This window comes from Acomys minous (assembly GCF_964271855.1).
Source record: "Acomys minous genome assembly, chromosome: 19".
Taxonomy (NCBI): domain Eukaryota; kingdom Metazoa; phylum Chordata; class Mammalia; order Rodentia; family Muridae; genus Acomys; species Acomys minous.
The window spans coordinates 59,084,981-59,105,710 of NC_140499.1; the positions used below are offsets into that span (position 1 = coordinate 59,084,981).

The 20,730-nt window shown below is 39.6% G+C and overlaps 1 protein-coding gene across 5 annotated transcripts in view; it reads left to right on the forward strand.

Moving 5' to 3' along the window:
- The window catches only part of LRBA (LPS responsive beige-like anchor protein), a 539,428-nt gene that overhangs the window by 462,875 nt on the left and 55,823 nt on the right, over positions 1-20,730 (forward strand). For all 5 annotated transcript variants that reach the window (XM_084768541.1, XM_084768543.1, XM_084768544.1 and 2 more), the window contains one exon: positions 10,354-10,521. In XM_084768541.1, coding sequence (XP_084624667.1) covers positions 10,354-10,521 — 168 coding nt within the window. The remainder of the gene's footprint in view (positions 1-10,353; positions 10,522-20,730) is intronic.

Sequence of the window (20,730 nt, forward strand, 5' to 3'; positions counted from 1 at the left end):
AGGATTCATTTCAAGTCTGTAAAACAAAATACAGGGCTGCGAATGTGGCTTGATAGTAATGTGCTAGTATTTGCCAGGTCCTTGGCACTGAAAAAAAGTCTAATATATTAATATTAAATTCAAAATTCAATTAATTTACCATGTAGATTGCTTCTACTACAGTATAGCTGGAACGCAAACCTGAAAGCTAGGTGTCAACCCAAAATCCTGTCTCCCTTCTCATGAACATTCAGTTGTGAATGATATCTTCCATTTTACTTCTTCCTGAGCCCTATCCTTTGGGTATATGTTGAGTTTTGAGGTAGAGTTATTCCCAATTTTCTGAGAAAGCACCAGACTGATTTCCAAAGAGGTTGTATAAGTTTGCACTCCCACCAGCAATGGAGGAGTGTTCCCCTTTCTCCACACCCTCGCCAGCATGTGCTGCCACTGAGTTTTTGATCTTTGCTATTCTGAAGGGTGTAAAGGTGGAAGCTCAGAGTCATTTTGATTTGCAGTTCCCTGATGACTAGGGGCACTGAGCATTTCTTTAAGTGTTTCTCAGCCATTTGATATTCCTCTGTTGAGAATTCTCTGTTTAGTTCTATGCACCATTTTTTAAATTGGATTATTTGGTTTGGTGGTGTTTAATTTCTTGAGTTCTTTATATATTTTGGGTATTAGTTGAACCCTCCCCTTCTTCTTCCCTCCCTCCACCACCTGCCTGCTCCCCTGGCTGCCTCCCTCCTCTCCCCTCCCACTTCCTTCTTTCCAGGTACTGTCATGTGAATTCAGACTTTCTACCTTACTAGTCAGCACACTGCCACCAAGCTCCGTCCTCACTTCCTGTGTCTTTAATGTGTATGGGTGTGAGCCTGAATGTGTGTATGTATGTGTACCTTATGTGTACAAGAGCTCACAGAGGTTGAAAGATGGCATTAGATCCTCTGGAATTAGAGGTGCAGGTGATTGTGTACTGAGCCCAGGTCCTGTGCAAACTGTGTAAGCACTCTTACTCACTGGGCTATCTCTCAGGCCCTGTGCTGCTGTCTTGAAGGCTCTCAGGGCCTCTCATGTGCACTGTCATTCCTGTGGCGCTCACTCACCTTCCCCCTTTCCTTCCAGAGGACACCTCATCTCAGGGCCTGGCACAGAACAGCAGCGCACAGCACGTGCTTGTTGACTGAATAGATAAGAGAGACCCTGCTATTAATCAAGAGTTGCAGAATGAAAGTTTTTTAAATCTACAGAGTATACAAGGCATACACAAAGGAAATACAGATATAATTTGGTTCTGGCCAAACTTAGCAGTGCATTAAAAAAAAAATCCTACAACATACATGTATATGTGGTTTCTCATTATTGGCTTTTTTGGAGCAGTGATTGAAAAGTGTTCTATTTTGCCAGGAACTGTGATTTGCCAGTATAGGTTTATGGCAGTCAGTCGAGGGAGTCACTGGTGCCATGCAGACACCTCCTTGTTTTTGCCTGGCATCCCTGTGAGATTAAATTGCATCTGGCAAGAAGAGATTTAGGTCAAGCCATCTTCAAAGGGAAGAGACTGCTAACATTGATCAGATCTATGCAGATGAGCAAATAGACTCTTGTTTTCCTTCCTTTTGTAACTGACTATCAAAGATAGAGTCTTTGATGGTGGTTAAGAGGGAAGATGCCCAGTTTTCCATACATAACTACACTGAGTGTTTCAGGCTAGCACTGCAGTTACTTAGTTGTATATTTTTATAATTATGATGTTTTGGAGAGCATGCAGGCTATACACATATTTACAGTTATTTTCTAGAGTTGCACATTCAATGGGTATAGATTTTATTTTTATGATAATTATTTTAGCGTGTGTGTATACATGTGGGGTTTGGTTTTCTTCTTCAAAAATGTGGGTTCTGAACAGAGAACTCGGGTTGTCAGGCTTGGTGAACATTTTACCCACCGAGCCACCTCACCAGCGCCCTGTGCATACCTCAAATATTTCACTGTCTACAAGGAGCAGTGCACTGGGCTTGGGATTTGGAAGCTTTTGTATATCTGTGTGGGAAAGTTTAGCCAATATTGCAATCAGAGGAAATCTTAGACCTATCATTTAAATGTAGGCCACTGGCCCATCCAAGTGAAGGTGGGCCTGCCTTCCGTACGGGCGTCTATCTTTCTCTTGTGCCCTTAAATCTTTCCGAGAGGTTAAAAGTCCTATAAGTCAGTTTACCTGTTTTTCAGATCTGCAGTTCTGCGCTTAACTGACAGAATGGCTACATTCCAGGTTCTTGTCAAAATGTTATCTAGACGCTACCATTCAGAGCTTCCCTAAGAGAAACAAGGTTTCTTAAGGGTTGCCTGGAGTGCGCAGCCTCTCCGTTTGTCTGTACTTTAAATCTACTTGAGGATTAAGTAAGTTCCTCTGTGAGTCACATACCTGGATTCCATCATAATTGCCAAGGGAGGAATTTCTTATCTCAGAAATAGAAATAACGTATTTTCAGACCATCTGGTTTGTTTTTAAATTGTGGTCATTTTTGACTCTTGTAATTGTTCAAGTTTTTCTCTCTATGTTGCCTGCTAGAGAGTTTACCACCAACTACAGGGCTCGTGTCAGACAATTCCGAAGTGTCACAACGTGGTTTTTATGGGCATCTCCATCTTGTCCTTATTTTTGCCAGACCTTTTATCTCCTGTTAAATTTCTCTGGCCTCATATGCATTGTTGTAAGTTCTCTGTTTTGCTTTCTACACAGCAGCACACAAAATGTAAACAATAGAACAAACGGGCTGGTACAGCTGCTCCTCACCCATCCGTACCTAGCTGGACATAAGTAAGAAAACCTCTATATTGCTGTGTGTGTCACAGTGTAACTACTTTAACGTATCTGTCTGTTACGAATTCCTAGACGTTCGAGTAGGAATGACCTACGGTTGAAATGTTTTAATGCTCTATAGTTCTAAAGAAAATAGCCGGATAAAATGTCAGCATACAGGAGAGTATTTTAAACACTCCAAAAATCATCTCTGTGAAAAGGAGGTAATTGTACAAGTTTGCCTAATCCTTTTGATCTTGGCACACGGCAATACAGACTTCAGTTGAGATTAAAACTATGAATTTCAAAGGCAACATGGCCTTCACTGTGTAAAATATATAACAGCTGGTTGACTAGTCCATTTAAAACTACACAATAACAATTGTAGCAGACTGGCTCTCCTGCCAAAAGATGCATGGGTGCTTGATGGTTATATCAAGATATGAGACTAACTCACTTCTCCTCGGTAATGATAAAAGTGTAGAAAGGAGCTCAGTCCTCCTGCACAGCGGTTCAAGGGCAGCACGGAGTGCAGAGCTCCACCAGTGATCTCTCTATCTGCTCTGCCTGCTGAGCTTCCAGGGACTAATGAAATCTCGGGTGCTTTAGCTGTGAAGTATAATTTCATCTTCAGTACCTCACAGGGTTTTTGTTTTGATCTGTGGCCCTCCTCTCCCCCTGTTTGTTCTCATGATGTATTAATCTTAAGTGTCACATTTTTTTACACTTTCTTCAAGCTCCCACAGTTAGGCTTTTTATTAAGTTTGCTAAATGTTTTTTCTTACATATTTGTTGTAAGGTAACCACATCCGGATACTGGAGCAGTTCGATGTACTTGTAACCAGTTTTGGAGAAATTAATCTGATGTCGGTTTATTATAGTTGACTAAATATAATTTTCCTTCAGTTTCACCTATAAAAATAATTGTTAAACAGGTGAAATTAATGCATTTAAAAATAATCATTGACAGATGTTTATCATTTTTAGCAAAGGAAACTTGGAAAACACACTTACATTCTCAATTTATAGCTAACCAATATGAACATAATTCATTTTCTATAACTCTCATTGTTTGTAATTTTTGCATTTTTTTCTTTTCTTTAGATTTATTTCAAAGAAGTAAACTCCTAAAATTTACCAAAGTTAGCCAGATTTCCTACAGATTTGAAGCCAGCACTTCAAGAGTTAACGTATCTATCTTATTAGAGCGACAGGAAATCTGGCAACTATTGCATGAACTGGACCTGATGGTGCACACAAACAATTTGTCAGTCTCCTTAAAGCGAATAGCCTTCCGCAGAGTGGCTGCATTCGCTTTGTTTGAACAGGCTAAACTTTTCCTTTTTGGACTTCAAATCTTAGACGTGAAATGTGATCCACATATTCAATCAAAATCATTTAATTCAAAGCATATTTTGATTGGAACAAAGTTGACATGGAAAGAAACTTTAGAATAAAAAAGTTGAAAGGACTTTATATCATATATTTAGCAGGAAAATTTGAAACAGTTCTAATTAGGCTGAAAAAAACAGCTTTCTTCAATGTAAATTACAAAGGTCGTATATCAATGTTAAGGAAACATTACCACTAGTGTTTGAAATTCAGCACATGCAAACATAACAGGCGTGTGTGTGTGTGTGTGTGTGTGTGTGTGTGTGTGTGTGTGTGTGTGGTTTGTGTATGCGTATGTGTATGGAAGAAGGCTTTTTACATCTATTTCAAATGAAAAGAAAAACCTTACAAATCCAAGTTTATAATTTGGTATATTACCTTCTTTCAGACATCACTATGTACACTCACCGCCATTGACTCTCTTAACTAAGTTTACTTAGAATTTAAGAAAGTGTTTTTTTATTCTTTCATTAAAATGTGGCCATTTGCATCTTATAGTTAAATGTACACCAAGTTAAAATTATTCAGTGACCTTTATCTTTTTATTTGAGGCTTGCAGGTGTGACATTTTGTGTTGGGGAACTGAAAGAGGCCTTCCGATGCCCTGGGAAGAGAAAGGTGGCTTAGCTGTGCAGGGGTGGGATCCAGGCTGTGTGAGCTGGGAAGAGAAGAGGTGGCTTAGCTGTGCAGGGGTGGGATCCAGGCTGTGTGAGCTGGGAAGAGAAGAGGTGGCTTAGCTGTGCAGGGGTGGGATCCAGGCTGTGTGAGCTGGGAAGAGAAGAGGTGGCTTAGCTGTGCAGGGGTGGGATCCAGGCCGTGTGAGTGTGGGAAGAGAAGAGGTGGCTTAGCTGTGCAGGGGTGGGATCCAGGCCGTGTAAGCCTGGGAAGAGAAGAGGTGGCTTAGCTGTGCAGGGGTGGGATCCAGGCTGTGTGAGTGTGGGAAGAGAAGAGGTGGCTTAGCTGTGCAGGGGTGGGATCCAGGCTGTGTGAGCCTGGGAAGAGAAGAGGTGGCTTAGCTGTGCAGGGGTGGGATCCAGGCCGTGTGAGCCTGGGAAGAGAAGAGGTGGCTTAGCTGTGCAGGGGTGGGATCCAGGCCGTGTAAGCCTGGGAAGAGAAGAGGTGGCTTAGCTGTGCAGGGGTGGGATCCAGGCTGTGTAAGCCTGGGAAGAGAAGAGGTGGCTTAGCTGTGCAGGGGTGGGATCCAGGCTGTGTGAGCCTGGGAAGAGAAGAGGTGGCTTAGCTGTGCAGGGGTGGGATCCAGGCTGTGTAAGCCTGGGAAGAGAAGAGGTGGCTTAGCTGTGCAGGGGTGGGATCCAGGCTGTGTAAGCCTTTGGCCTTCTTTACTCTTTACTCTTTGCTTGCTGTTGATACCATCCTGATTCCGAGAATCCCACTTACCAGTATATTCATTTCTATTTGTATATGATTCTTGATCATTTGATCTGATAGTCATAGAAATTACTATAAAAGCACTGAGTGAGAATATCGTTCGTATTGATAATAGCATGTGTTAGGGATTTACAAGCATGGAAACACAAGTGACTATCAATCACAGCTCCTTTGTCATAAACAAATATTTAGATTTTCTTCTGTTGAATAAAGTTGATTTTTTCTACCTAATTCTCATGTTAATAAAAACTTGTTTTTTATAGAGTAATAAAAATAATGATAAATATCATTACAATTATTATTTTCAAATATCTCAATATTTTGAAAAAAGTAAACAATATATGTTAGCAAATTATTTTACTTAAGTACAAAAATAGAATAGTTTTATTTAACATTTTATATCAATAAATAATTCATTTCCTTAATGAGTTGCTTTCTTTCTGTAAGATTTATTGTTGGACACATATTCATATTTGCTATAATTATTTCTGACACATCCATTTATGAATAATTTATTGTTCTTTTTTATGATATATTAAAGCTTTTATTTATTGATATTTTTGTATAAGAACCAAGCAAGTGAAAGTTCCTAATAAGTGTTTGTATTTGACATCTATATACTTTACTTTTTAGCATCTCACAAATGTTTTGGTCTCTGCCTAATAGATCCCATTAATAAAACAGATATCAGCCCCCAGACAGTTTGTCAAGACTAATATGAGTCCCCCTGGATTGGAATGACAGTTTGTGCAAAGCTTCATGTGGTAGTCTTTTCACAGTCTTATATGACCCTTAACAATTGGATGTTAGTCACTGGTTTATTTTATAATAACTCAAGATGAGTTGAATATTACTGTATTGTGTTAGACATTTTCGTGGATTTTCTTTCTTACAAATTTTACTCAGAGCACACATTGGATGTAAATAATGTATCCAGCCTGCTAGGGGAGTGCTTACAATTGATTGGTTGGGTTGAGAAGCAGCATGGAAAAAATGTTACTATCCCCTAGCTGCAAACCTTATTTAACTCCAGCCTTAATGAAGACTGTCTGTCCTAAATGCTTAGCATTCCACCAACGTGGTGTGCATGGTGTGTGTGTGTGTGTGTGTGTGTGTGTGTGTGTGTGTGTGTGTGTGTGTGTGTGCGCGCACATGCTCTGGAAATGTGGACCTACATAAATTTTATATAGGGTAGTTTTTAAAGACATATATGAAAGAGATTTTGAAGAACTTTTAATAGCAATTTCCTCCTTTATGTTTTTGACTCTCAAAACACGTTATAAGATATAAATCTGAAGTATTCCACTTTGAGTTATTTTCTTTGTCCTTAATAGCCTCCTGCTTGCCCCCTCCTCTTCCCTCGAGTGTGTACTCTGTACACTTGTTTATCAGTGCCCGCTCTGGGCCAGGCAGCTGTCATTCAGTGCTGTCAAAAGGAAGCCAAAGTCCTGAGCTGGCTCTGTACTGGAAGATTCTAAACCTTCCCAGGCACCCTCATCGCTCACAGTTCTTTCAGGTCTCATCTTAAAGCTTCGCTGTGCTGCTATAACAAACAAACAAAACAACAACATTTAGGAGGTTTTTTTCCCTTATACTTATTTTTTCATTAATGTGTTTATAACCTCCTTGAATAAATTCTGCCAGTAATTCTCTGAGTTCCCCTTTGACCCCTTAAGGACTGACCTGTGGCAGCGAGGAGAGTCTGAGCCTTGGCGTGTGAGGGCTCTGCCGTGTGTCTGCAGCATAGTAGGAGCATACAGTGCTGTTTCTTCCGGGTGTTTTGTTTAAAATTCTGAAGCAGTATCAAGATATAAAATGTAAAGCATTTAAATCAAACCATTTCAGATGTGCATAAAGAAGTGATCAACCATTAGGAAACCAGCAGCTCTTTGTTTGATGACACATAAAACAAAATTGCCCTAGTTTGTAGAGCTTTAATATTGAGAAAATTCATTTGTACTTCTTCATTTTCTGAGCCTTCTAGAATTTTATAGTCTCAAATCACAATGCATGGACACTCAGGAGACTCCTGGCTGTTTTATCTTATTAAACAATTTTGAAATCATTAATTTTTAATTAGCTTGGATGCAGGTTTTTTATTGTTTCAATAGTGGGAATCTATGAACTAAACGTTTTTTATTTAAACTACTGGTGAGAGTATTATTCACATAAATAAGTATGTTCTTTCTCAGAATGCATGCTGGGAGCTTGCTTTGTGCAGTGATGTTCTACACATTAATCCTACCGCCGGCCTTTTCATCAGCTTATTAGCTCGCAGTTCTGAACAGCCAAAAAGGATGCACTCTTGGAAGATACATGGAACTCCTTCCCTGATTGAAAGTTCTAATTAAGTGAATTGGAGAAAATTAACTGAAATTAGCTGTCAGAAAGTCACATTTAAATGAGTGATGAGCTAGTCTGGCAGTAAACATTTAAATGATATAAATTGCCATTTAAGTGTATGGTTTAATGTTTGTCATGCATTAATGTGACATGAGACTGTAGTGACAATCAAGCAGCTCGCTCTAATTTGAACATATTTAGGGCTTTTGTGTGGAGTGCACTGCACACAAATTAAGACAATTGCTGTTTTTATGTATCACTTTAAACATGCCCCTCCCATTCCTTCCAAGGCCAAAGTTAATGCAACTTATACTGGTAGTTTCAATATTTAGACTGATTTTAAATCCATGTAATTAAAATGGGGGTTTATTTGATTATCAGAACCCTCTTATTATATCAAGTGTAATGTGAAGTGGTTTTGAGCTTCCTTACCATCTCTCTAGGAAAGTGGAAAATCAGTGAATTTCATAATAGATATCTAAAACAGTAACTTTCACAGGGAAAGCTAACCAGATATTTTTAGGACCAATTTCATTTCAGATATACTTAGAATGTAAGAATTGCCTAGTTGGTGCATGGAGATTTAATTAAAGACTAGCATTTTATACTTGATAGTATTGCAATCCAGGTTAAATATTTTTAAAGAAAACATTGTGTTTAACTATAAATATCTTTCTTATCCACAGGCACTAGTTTTAATATGACATGTTTACATGCACGTGTTCCTGTGACCCTATGTGTCTATCATTTGTGGCAAGATGGCTTAGATCTCATCAGATGTTTGCTCTAGAAGTTAGTCCATTCGGGGCTAAGGATTAGTGAGTCAGCAACAAAGCATGCACAGGGCCCTGGGCTCTTGTCTCCAGCAGCAAAGAGAAAAGAAGGTCTGGCCAACTGCACCCTGAAACTTACAGACCTCTTGTTCTGATCCTAAGCATACACTGCCAGAAAAGTGCATCACAGCCATTACAGTTTCGATGCCAAAACTGAGCTCTGTTACCAGAATCGGGGCTCAGATTTACCTTGGACAGCTCTTGGTCTGAACACCATTGTCTGTTGGAAAACCTAAACCACTTAGTGTTGAACTCTGGTGTTGGAATAATGTTGTAGTATTATAAAGAAGAAAGAGGAACCGATTCCTTAAAAGTCTCTGGCCTTGGCGTTCCTAGCTTGACTTAGCTCAGCGGGTATGGGTTGACACACCCACACTTGGCACACGGTGCTAGTGAGTAGGGGTACGTAGGGGTACAGTGATGAGTAGGAAGTGACTCTTGTGCCCAGCGTTTCAAGTGAATATTTGATCCTGTTCATCCATTATTTATTGATCACTGTTAATAGCATAAAGTGTTTGCCTTGGTACTCATACGTAGAATAAAAATCCAGCAGTTATAAGTCCCCACAAAATCTAATTTGTTATTATAAACACAATCAAAATAACTAAATAATTTGGTTACAGCTACAGGAGACGACATGTTTTAATTTGAGAAAAGTGTTAATATCCCAAATGAACAGAAAATGTTTAATGTTTTCACATTTGCTTTTTCAGAGTAGCCCTTCCCTCTATGACCTCCTTTCTTTGAAGCATGAATTGAGTGGCTGTCAAGCCTGATTTACAAGTACAACCAAGATAAGCCCAGACCGAGTCTTCATAGTGCTTAGTGGGAGAATGCCGAAGTGATTGCTACAGCTCAGCATGATGAGGGCCAGGACATTTCTCATACATACACAACAGAACAGATCCAACTAGAAAACCGCATGTCAGGGGGGTTGTTTTTTGGTTTTAACAGTACCAGGAACTGAATCCCAGGCCTCACAAGCACAAAGCGTGTGCTCCGCACTTGATCTGAGCCTCCATTCCTTCGCTCTGTCCTGTCCTTCTCAGTCCACTTCTCCCTCTTCCCCGTTCCCATCCCTCCCTCCTTTCCGTGTGTGTGTGTGTGTGTGTGTGTGTGTGTGTGTGTGTGTGTGTGTGTGTGTGAGCAATATCAGATGTCTTCCTTAACCACTCTCCGTCTTAGCCTTTGAGACAGGATCTCTCACTGAATCTGGCCAGCAAGGTCTTGGGATGCTCCTGTCCCTGTCATTAGCTCTGGTATTACAGATGTGTGTGACTACACCTGCTTTTAACATAAGTAACTAGGAATTGTGGTCAGGTAACCAACCACTCAGATGACTGAGCCAAACTCCCTTGCATTGCTTTGCTTTTGGTTGGCTTGTTGGTTTTTAAGACTAGGTCTCATTGAGTTATTCAGCCTGTCCTATAAACTTATGATCCCCCTGCCTCAGCTTCCCAAGTAGGATTACGGATACATACCACCGTACCTGGGTTTTCTGGTTTCATTTGTTTATTTTTAAGTAAGTTTAATGTTAAGCTTTACTATTTTTCTAAATATCTATGTTTTCCGACATAGGCTTCACATAGTGATATGGTCCATACTGTTTTTCAGGCCCTGGAGAGTGAATTTGTTTCCTGCCAGCTTCACCAATGGATTGATCTCATTTTTGGCTACAAACAGCAAGGACCAGAGGCAGTGCGAGCCCTCAACGTGTTCTATTACCTAACCTATGAAGGGGCAGTCAGCCTGAACTCAATAACCGACCCTGTGCTGAGAGAGGTAAGTCCTGCCACGCAGAAGGAAGCCCATTGCCCTGAGCCTGCCAGCTGCACAGTGGTCATCCCATCTCTCTGTCCTCCAAGGAACCGATGGAGAAGCTGCAGCAAAGCGGCTCCACTAAAACAGGACGAGCTGTGCTTTAATCACATAGGGAAAAAAAATGTGTTTTTAAAGCTTGAACCTGTTAAGGAATTCTAGTAAGATTTTTAATGTTTATGAATTTGGAAGCTACTCACATAGTTTGAAATATTAGGAAAATAGCCGTTTGTTCACTATGCATATGTGAGCAGAAGGCAAAATGCAGTAAAGCATGATTTGGTGTAGTTCATGAGGACATGCACATCTATGTAGAAGTTAATAGTGAGGTTGAAGTCTGAAACTTTGCTATCATTATTCTGTGTTAAATAGTAATGAGGCTTGCTTTATCCTTGTCAAGTATTTTCTGACAAAACACTAAATAAAAACAGTATTGGCAAATGCAGTGTTCAACCAATTTTCTGAAGAAAAATTTGCTCTTTTAAGTGTTTCTAGTCTAGTTACATTCCTCCTAAATGTGTTAGCCTTGTGGGAAAAATAATACACTTGCACAGATCCAACCTCGAACATGGATGTGATTGTAGAACAGATGACTACTTAAGGCAAGGCATTGGTTCACAAGGGCAGGTGTCTGTTTTAAGGATACGGTATGGTGATGTGTAACGTGTCCTGTTTTCACTAGGACTTGGTGCATTCCTCTGTAATTCTATTAGCTAATTATGTTGAACATCCATAAGTACATATTGAGATAAATTAGCATGTGATCACTTGACTTATATGACAGATAAATGTTAGTACATAAACGCACTTTGTATTAGTTTTTTTTTTTTTTTGCCCTAAATTGTACACATTGTGAGTTTCTCTTTGTCATGTTTTAAAAACTGTGGAGACAGAGAGCTGGGCCAGTTAACTCCCAATGCTTTTCCATCTCCCAGATTAGCTAACTGGGCTCTAGAGGTTGCGCCTGGGGCTTTCCTCAGGGTACCACATGCCCTGCCTCTGAGCTGCACATTCCTCCAGAGCATCTCATTTGGAGTAACTGTTGACTTTATGGTTCAGAGCATCATGGAACTCTATATGACACTGAGGTCAAAGCCACATGCAAGTAATACTATGAAACAATACATAATTTAATTCTTAGAATAGCGTAGCAAAAGTCGGGCTAGCCAGTCAGCCCAGAGGGCAAGGGTGCTTGACTCTAAGCCTGGAACTCACATGGTGGAAACAGAGAACCAACTCTCCCAAGTTTTTCTGTGACCACCACATAACATGCATGTGCGAACATACACATGCACACGTGCAAAACGTATGTGCATATGTAAATAAACAGACTCTCCTTTTTTAAACAGTATTTGTCATGTGCTACTCTGCTCTGTTAAGTGCCAGTGACTCTACAACATTCAGCCTGTCTTCTATTTTTCATATTCCCTTGTGATACTTATCAACTTCCCTATATACTCAACTTATACCTGAATTTATGCTCTAGAACTAATTTTTATATCTTTCCGTTTTACTTACCATACTATATTATTTACATTGTTGTGAATGACTTGTATAGTTTGAATTTTGAAATTCATGCAGTCACTAGAAACGTGTAAAGTGAGATGCTCATCTTTAATATCATCTCTTGGTGTGTCTGAAATGATGCCACTAGCTCTGCACATCATGTCATTAAAGCTTATGGCTTAATTTATGGCACAAAGATGGCTCTTAACCTGTGTCTGTCATAGCTAGACAACTGGCCATTTCCTCTTTTTCTTACTCAGTGTGCTTTGCCCTCTGTTTTCATTTTGAATTAACACCTACCCGCCACCACACTAATAATTTCCAAGAAAGTTTACTATATTTTATCTTATAATTGCTATATTTATTTATTTACATTTACAGTGTATTCTAGAAGAGTACTAACACCCCCCATAGTAATGGAAATACTTGTCACATTACAAGGAACTGAGTGTTTACACAGGAGCATGTGACTAGCTGTACCATGTTGACAGCAGCATCTAGAAGAATCCCCTGTGTGTCTTTGGTAGTAACCATGTTTTCTGATTGATTTCAGGACATAAGATTAGAGAATGAGACAACTGACTTGTCCAGTTGGATATTTTAAGCTGAGCATATGACATTCAGGCATACAGTAGATATATAACTGATACAAGTGTAAGCTAAATTACATACTTTTATTTTAACAAAGTAAATACATTACAACTATAGATGAAGGGTTTTATTGTGGTAAATGATTGTATGTAAAACTTAACCATTGTTGTCACTTTGTGCATTTCAGTGGTGTTAATGCTCACATAGGCCTGACAGTGCAGCTCAGAGAAGAGCATATGATTACCATGTGCAGGGCCCTGGTCTCAATCTCCAGTGCAGAAAAAGATGAAAAATCATATTATTGTATAAACTATTGCCACTGTCCACATACAACAAAGTTTCACATCCCAAACTGAAATGACCTTTGCTTTAAACAAACAGTGGCCACCCTGTCTTCAGACCCTGACAAGCACACTCTGCATTCTCTTTGTACGGATTTGATTGCTCTGGGTACCTCATATGAGCAAGGACAGATAACACTTGTCCCTTTGTGTCTTTACGTTTCATCCATCTTGTAGCTTGTGTAAGAATTCCCTTCCCTCTTAGGGTGAATAATATTCATTGTAGGTGCATTCCATGTTTTGTTAAGTTGTTCTTACAGTTTGGATGTGGTGAGTTAGGAGCTTTGGTATACAAGTGTCCGTCCACATCACCGCTCTCATTTCTTTAGACTATATTCTAGATTACAGGGTAGTTTCATGTCTAATTTTTTGAGGAACCACCATACTAAATAAAATTTAATGCTTATTTTTCATGACCATTGTTTTCTAAAGACAATTTTTAAAAGGTTAATATTCTTTAACTTTTCTTTTCACAATACAAGTGTTTATCAAAAAATCCTTAACTGTATAGCTTTCCACTTATCTCCCATAGTTATTTTTATATCATACATATATATTTTATACCTATGTATTAGGTTTTTCACTCATTAAGTAAACACTGTTTATTTCCTAAGACAGGTAGCTAACTACATGATATTCTTGAAATAAGAATATATCTTTTTATTACTGAGCACTGTAAGTATACACACTTAATTCTTTTTTCAATTCTTTCTCCCCAGGTCTAAGGGAGAATTTTAGCAGCTTAATTAAGATATAATTCACACATGATTTAATTTATTTGTTGGCAGTATATAATAAATTTAGTATATTCATAACATATAAGCCTCACCACAATCTACTTTAAGAACAGTTTTTGTCACTACAAAAGAAATCTTTGTACCCATCAACCATCTCTCTAAAGTGACTTTTTAAATGAGTAGATAGTCAACTGTGTCTCATTGGAAAGACCCAAAAGGAGGCTAGCATGTCTCTGAGAAAGGGGAAAGGAACAAACGGCAGAGGACAGACAGAGATAAGCACAGAAGAAAGAGAACAATATTGCCTCAACTGAAGTTGGATAGTGTATGTGCAAGGTATGATGGCTCCAAGTTTCATCTTATGTCCATTTATATGTAGGATAGGATGAACTTTATAGGACAATCTGCCACAGTGATGTGTTTATTTTCTTTCTGTATGTTTTAGATGGCAGGAGAATAAATGTAGAAAAGAGTAAGCAAAAAAGCCTGTGTGTGTGTGTGTGTGTGTGTGTGTGTGTGTGTGCATGCGCATACATGCTTGTACATGTGTACATGCAGAGATAAACAGAAATGGGAAGATAGATTTATTTCTTATGGTGAAATATATGTAACGGATTACAGATGGAGCTGCTAAAGGGACATTGATGGGATGGTGAAATGTGGGTCTACGCCAATTTAAGGAGATAAAGGCAAGAAAAGGCCGGAGAACTGGGAAATTATGTCATTCATTTCTTCGAAAAATACTCATCCTGTTGAGAATACTAAAGATAAATAGCTGAGTAAGGGAAAGCCCCACTTACATGAATCCCTGATTTTAATTGGGCTTACAGAAATGAACTCAACAATTCACATTATAATTTCACTTGTGGCGTGTGGTATGAAGAGAGCAGGGTGAAGAGAGATGGCTGAGGAGAAGTAGGGTGTAGTGAAGGATTTTAGAAAGGATGCGTACACATTGCCTGTTCATAAACCCTGTTTCCTGCAAAACAGACACAGGCTGCAGCTCCTACTGCCACAGCCAGACATACCTGTGAGCCCAGGACAGCCTTCAAGTCAAGTCTGCCTATGATCCTAGGATGGCTGTTAGCTGTACAGCCTCTGTGATTTATGCACACACAGGCCACGCCCATCTTCCACGTTGTCCTTCAGTGAGGGGCTTTCACCTCCCTAACGCTCCCCTAGTGTGTTTCCCCAGGGCAGACACGTGTGTGGTCACCTGATGTGCCTTGGCATGTCATCTCTTCTCTGTGAAGGCGGCAGGACAGATTTGTGGCTCTCTGAAAGTAGGGCATCCGTTCCCACACCAGATCACTTAAGCCACTGCCCTGGTTCTTCCTTCCGCCCGCTGCTGGACACTGAGCTGGTTCAGAGCCCTTTCCCATGCACGTGGTCGCACACGGGCACGTGCCCTCCTGCTTCTCAGCAAAGCTCTGTTCTTCTGGAGGAAGTTGCCATTCCAAAGTGAACAGAGCATAGTAAGTGATCATAAAAATGATTTCGCTATAAAAAGAGCTCTAAACGCTGGAAATGATAACCGTACAGGGAGGAAGAGTAATGAGGGAGACAGCCTGCAGCACATTAAACTTTTATGTTGTTTTTAATTTTTAGAAAACAGCTGTGTTATCAATATAGGAGTCTCCATTTACACACATCACACACCAGAAAGGCGTGTTTTTCAGTCAGATGTGCTAATCTGTTTTCAGATACCTTCTGACCCCCAACTAAGGTGTGAGCTCTAATCTTGAGCTGATAATTAGCACAGCCTCGACTGCACAGCCTCTCTTGTTATTATGGGTTGTTCCATGTCTCACTTTAACCTAGTCTGCTTCCCAGGCTTGTGTGTATACTCTGTCGTAGACAAGAGGCAAAGAAGTAAAAGAAGCTCATCTTATGATTACTAATTTGGCTACATTTGCACTGACTCAGTCAGTTCTTTTCCTTCCAACACAGTCTTAACCTAGGTTTCCAAGGGAGAGAATCCAGGACCGATAAACATGAGCAAAAGTGAAAATCGTTACTTTATAAAATGTATTTGTTTTTAAAATATTTATTCTACAAAATAGCTTTCCTTTTCTGAAGAGTTTCACATGTTTTCTTTCCCGTTCTCTGCAGTATTTATAATTGTATTTGTAGGCGTGACTTTCGTATTAACCTTTATTCCATACGTTTACTCATCCAGAGTTCACATGTAAGTGGCATTTACTCAGTCCCAATGTGGAGAGCTCATTGTGTAGCCCTTAGTACCTTATGACACGGTTCATTGATGGAGTTTAACAGGTGAGAAATATGTAAAACTCCCAAGGGACCAGTGAGATGGTTCAGTGGGTAAGGATGCTTGCCACCAAACCTGATAACCTGACCTCACTTTGTCCTCCAAACCTAGATAGTCAAAGGTTGGGTTTTTGTTTGGTTTTTGTTTCAAGAAATACGTTTTTGTTCAGGGATAAGGATGTAGCTCACTGGTACAGTAGTTGGCTGGCATGTGTGAGGCCTTGACTTCTCTCAAAAGCACCACCACAGAAGCCCCGTTATCATCTCTATTTAGCCTTAAACTAAAGAACCTTTCAGCTGTTCTTTCTCGATCTCCATGCTCTCTTTTTGCACGACTTCTCTTCTCCTCTCAAGCTGTTGCTTCTCAGTTCCTGTTGCTGTCCTCAGGTGTCTGCAGTTTTCTTCTCTTCCTGTTCTAAGACTCAGAATAATGAAGGCTGGAAGTCTAATATCAAAGCCAGAAATCACAGAAGTTGGCTACTCACATGAGAATTGAAATTTCTATATGTAAAGAAAAGGTGTAAGAACATATAACACAGAAATAACAAAAGAAAAAAACATACATAAAATAATCTGTACCAGTATCCAAAAATCATGAATTTAAAAACAGTGCCATTTTTTTGTCTACTAGATTATTAGAGATTAAAAAATAAAGAAAATCTGTGATATTGAATGTGAGAAAACAGGAAAATTCATTATTTTCTAAAGGAAAATATAATTTAAATCTTTATAACACTTAATATCAATTTTTATAATGTCCATGCATTACTTGCTTAGAATGTTATCAGGATATTGGATTATGTAATTCCTCATAATTTCAGAGTAGAGCCTAAATGTGCAGCAGTGGATCATTGGATGATTATCAGCAAACCCATCGGGTGGTCATCAGCAAACCCATCGGGCCAGGCGAGGGGTGGGGGACTGACTGGCTGCGAGCACCGAAAATAATGTTCTGCAGGGTTACATGTCCTGCTGTGGAAATATATTTTGCCATATTATAGTGAAAAACAGGCCAGTTAATGAAATATAAGATTTAACTACATAAGGGCAATTCTGAAATTAGAGGCCTCAACACATTTATAGTCATTATCTTTGGTCAAATCACAGAACCTTTTCTTTTGCCTTTTTTTGTGTTCTCAAAAAATTTTGAAGGGGGAAAAAAAAACCCAGCCTGCTCAGAAATCTTCTTGGAGATGAATGCAAGATGGGGATGTGCATAGTAACTTCGGGCTCTTCTGTGGTTACTTCCAGCTCTGGGCTGTTTTGTACCCATTCCCTGGCCAGGATATGGTGTTCCACAAAGCCATCCTCACAGTACTGTCAGGGGGGGAATATTACTTTCTTTTTGCCTGACTCAAATAAAATCACCTCACTTTCAATCTCAGTTTTTGTTTCATTATTTAACCCACTGTACAAGATTTTTTTTCAAATATAATTTTAAGTGCTTTATTTTTCATCTCTCCCATAGTATTTGGTGGGGAAAAGAAGAGTTTAACTTTCTACTTTTAGGAAAATTATCTTAGACTTATTACTGATAATTAGCATTCTTGTCATGACTATGTGATTGGACAGCAGGCTTTGATAAGAGAGAATGAGACAGATCTAGGCAGATTCTGGCCGTGTGTGTGGAGTCCCAGGCTGCCCTGGCAGGGAGCAGCTTAGTGTGAGCACAAATGCCTACTTCCTCACCTTGCAGTTTACTGTGTGTGCTCGCCACATTTCTTATGGAAGTGCTATTTCTCCTTTACTTCCCAAGCAAAGAGAGTGTCACTTTATATGTGCTCAGAAATTAAAATTGATTTCCTTTTGAAAATAAACCCCAGCTCCATCTACTGAGTAGCTAGAGAAGAGGAGAGAAAGCCAAGATATTACTCAATTTAAAGAATTATCTACAGTGGGCCTCTCAGCATGAAAGTCAGGCCCGAACACTCCCTGAAGTCATGTTTAATGTCAGTGGTTGCTTTGGCCTCTTCCAGATTTATCCTTCCAAGGGCTGTTTTAGTAACTCATAATCACTCCGAGAAGGTCTGTTTTCCTAAAGAAGCAGCAGCAGTGTTTAAGTTTACATGACCCCGGTTTCATGACAGCAGTAGCAAATCAGATATCTTATCCAAGGAAAAGCATTTTTGGCTTAGAATTCCATCACTCTCAGGGTGGGAGTCAGCCTCAGCCCAGCTCAGCACTGCTGCAGAACACTGGCAGTGAATCTTTCAGAAAGTGTAAACACAATTGGTATTTATAGCATTGTTAACATTTGCTGAATAAGTTGTGGGAGTGGTCTGTGAGCCCATCTTAAGCAGGTGGGGCAGGAATCTTTGTTGCGGCTGCAGTGAGATTTAAGGCCAGGACAACAGGATTCCAGTGGCTGCAGCAATATAGTAAATTCAGAGTATCAGACGCCCTAAGTTAGTTTCATGCAGCGACAGCTCACAGTGTTACAGAAACAGTCCTGAGGTATCACTAGCCAGAAGTGTGCTGCACAGATGGCGTGGTTGACACAGTGCAGGGCAGTAATGGTACAACAAAGAAGCCAAATAAACAGCCAGGATTAGTCAAGTTTTCATTGAAAACCTACATTTAAAACCACTTACATTTTGCCAGACTTGCTTGTACATCAAAACCACAATAATAGACAGTTTCCCTCAGTCGGCTAAACGAGCATCAAAGTTGTCATTACTGCTCAGCTTTGTGTTTCATTCAGTCAAAGGGGAAATAAGTAGCTGAATTATATAGCAGAGTGTAGAAAGCAAAAAAAAACCCAAAAAAAGTGTTCATGCTTTGTTTTGTTTTTTTAATCCTCGTCGGGCCGGCTCCACTTCAGTGTTACTCAATTTTATCTGCTAACTGAATGTTCTTAGAAAGACTAAAAGGAAAAAAGATGACACAGATTTGAAAAACATCTGCATAAAACTATTTGACAGTATGTCAGATTTTTCTGAAATAGGTTTATTTAATTTCTAGTTAGATGGGGAAGTTTACTTAGAATGCAAAGATAGCAATGAAATTCCCAGCATTGGGGAAACGCTCAATTCAAGGATACATCTTTAAAATGTTCGGTAAACTACATATTGCTTAAATGTGTTGTCCTCCCTGTCTGTCCCCACTAGGACTGAGTGTGTAGAGGGTGTCTTTCAGGTTTTAGGTTAGGCAGCATGCAGGTAAATTCCTCAGCAAATCTCACTTGGATGCTCATAGATATCTGAGGGGACATACACTGGGGTTTTCCTACCAAATGAACAGCTGACTCATTCCCTGCAAATCCCCTTAATGCGGTGTAAGCATAGCTGCTGGGGTCTGAGAAATAACTCACCTTCTGAATGCAGTCCTTAGCTCCACTCAGTGCCATGTTGTTTGTTAAGAACTTACTGTGTGCTCACTGTGCTTTTGGCCTTGGCCGCTTCTGTGAAGACATTGCACTTATTTTCTTAGGCAGGCGCCTTTATCTCCTGGCGTCCAGTAGCCAGAGATGGAGGTGTTTTTTGAATGAGCACATCAGCGGTCTAGTCCGAGATACTGTTTGAAATTATCCATGAGCTCAGGGCCGCTGAGCATTGCTGAGTGACATTTGTTTCTCTTGGTTGTATCTACCCTGACTAGCTGGTTTCTTTCAGATTGGCAGCTGGAATGATGCTTTAGTAGATGGACAGCCTCAGGAACAGACTAGTGAGTCTGGGCTGGGCCTCAGCCGCATGGGGCTGGAATGTACAGGCTCAGTTCTGAGGCATTAGCAGGGCAATCTGCGTCTTTCCACAAATGACAGTTTCTTCATGGTCTCCATTAGCACCATTTGAGCCTAACTGTTGGTAAAAAATATTTCTTTCTCTCCCTCACTGTTCCTCTATCCAATCTTGTATTCTTATTTTTAATAGGGTTTCTCTTTATTTAGCATGCTGCTGTTTTGGACTTTATAGCAGTATGATGTGTATATGCCTCCAGTTACTTGATACATTTTTAGTTTATAGAAAAACATTGTTTATGTTACAAAGCACTATGCTTCCTAGCTACTCATAGAACTAACAGAATTGAGGGAGGAAGTTTTCTGTATCAATATGAACCTAGTTTATAAAGCCTATGTTTAAAGAGTTTTGACTGACCTATCGACTGAAATTCTTAGATTGCAAAAGTATATTTCTGAATGTTATATTAGTAGATAATTTAAACTTAATAAAAATATTTCAAACTGTGGCAACCCTTTCTTTAGATTTCTTAGACTTTTATTTTAGATTTTTTGTTATTGTTTACTTTAAAAATAACCTAGCCTTGTATGCAATATCAAAATAATAGGAAAAAAAAGTATGTTTTCTCTTACAAATTTTCTCATCCTTTCATCCCCTGAAGGAAGGGCTACTTGCTAGTTTGGTATGTATGGTTCCAGATTTTTCATATGCATTTGAGTACTCACATGTAGCACATGTAACAATTTGTATTATCTATGTATAAATGTATATATATTTTACTTACACAAGGCCATACTTTATACCATAACTGGCTAGAATTTTTTATCAGTATACTCTAGACTGGTTTTTCTATAGAGTACATTCAGCTTAGCTCACTCACTTTTTTTGTTGCTGTTTTTGTCTTGTGTTTTCAAAACAGAGTTTCCCTGTGTAACAGTGCCCTGGCTGTCCTGGACTCACTCTGTTGACCACTGGCCTCAAGAGACCCGCCTGCCTCTGCCCTCCAAGTGATGAGATTAAAGGCATACACCACCACACCTAACCTCACTC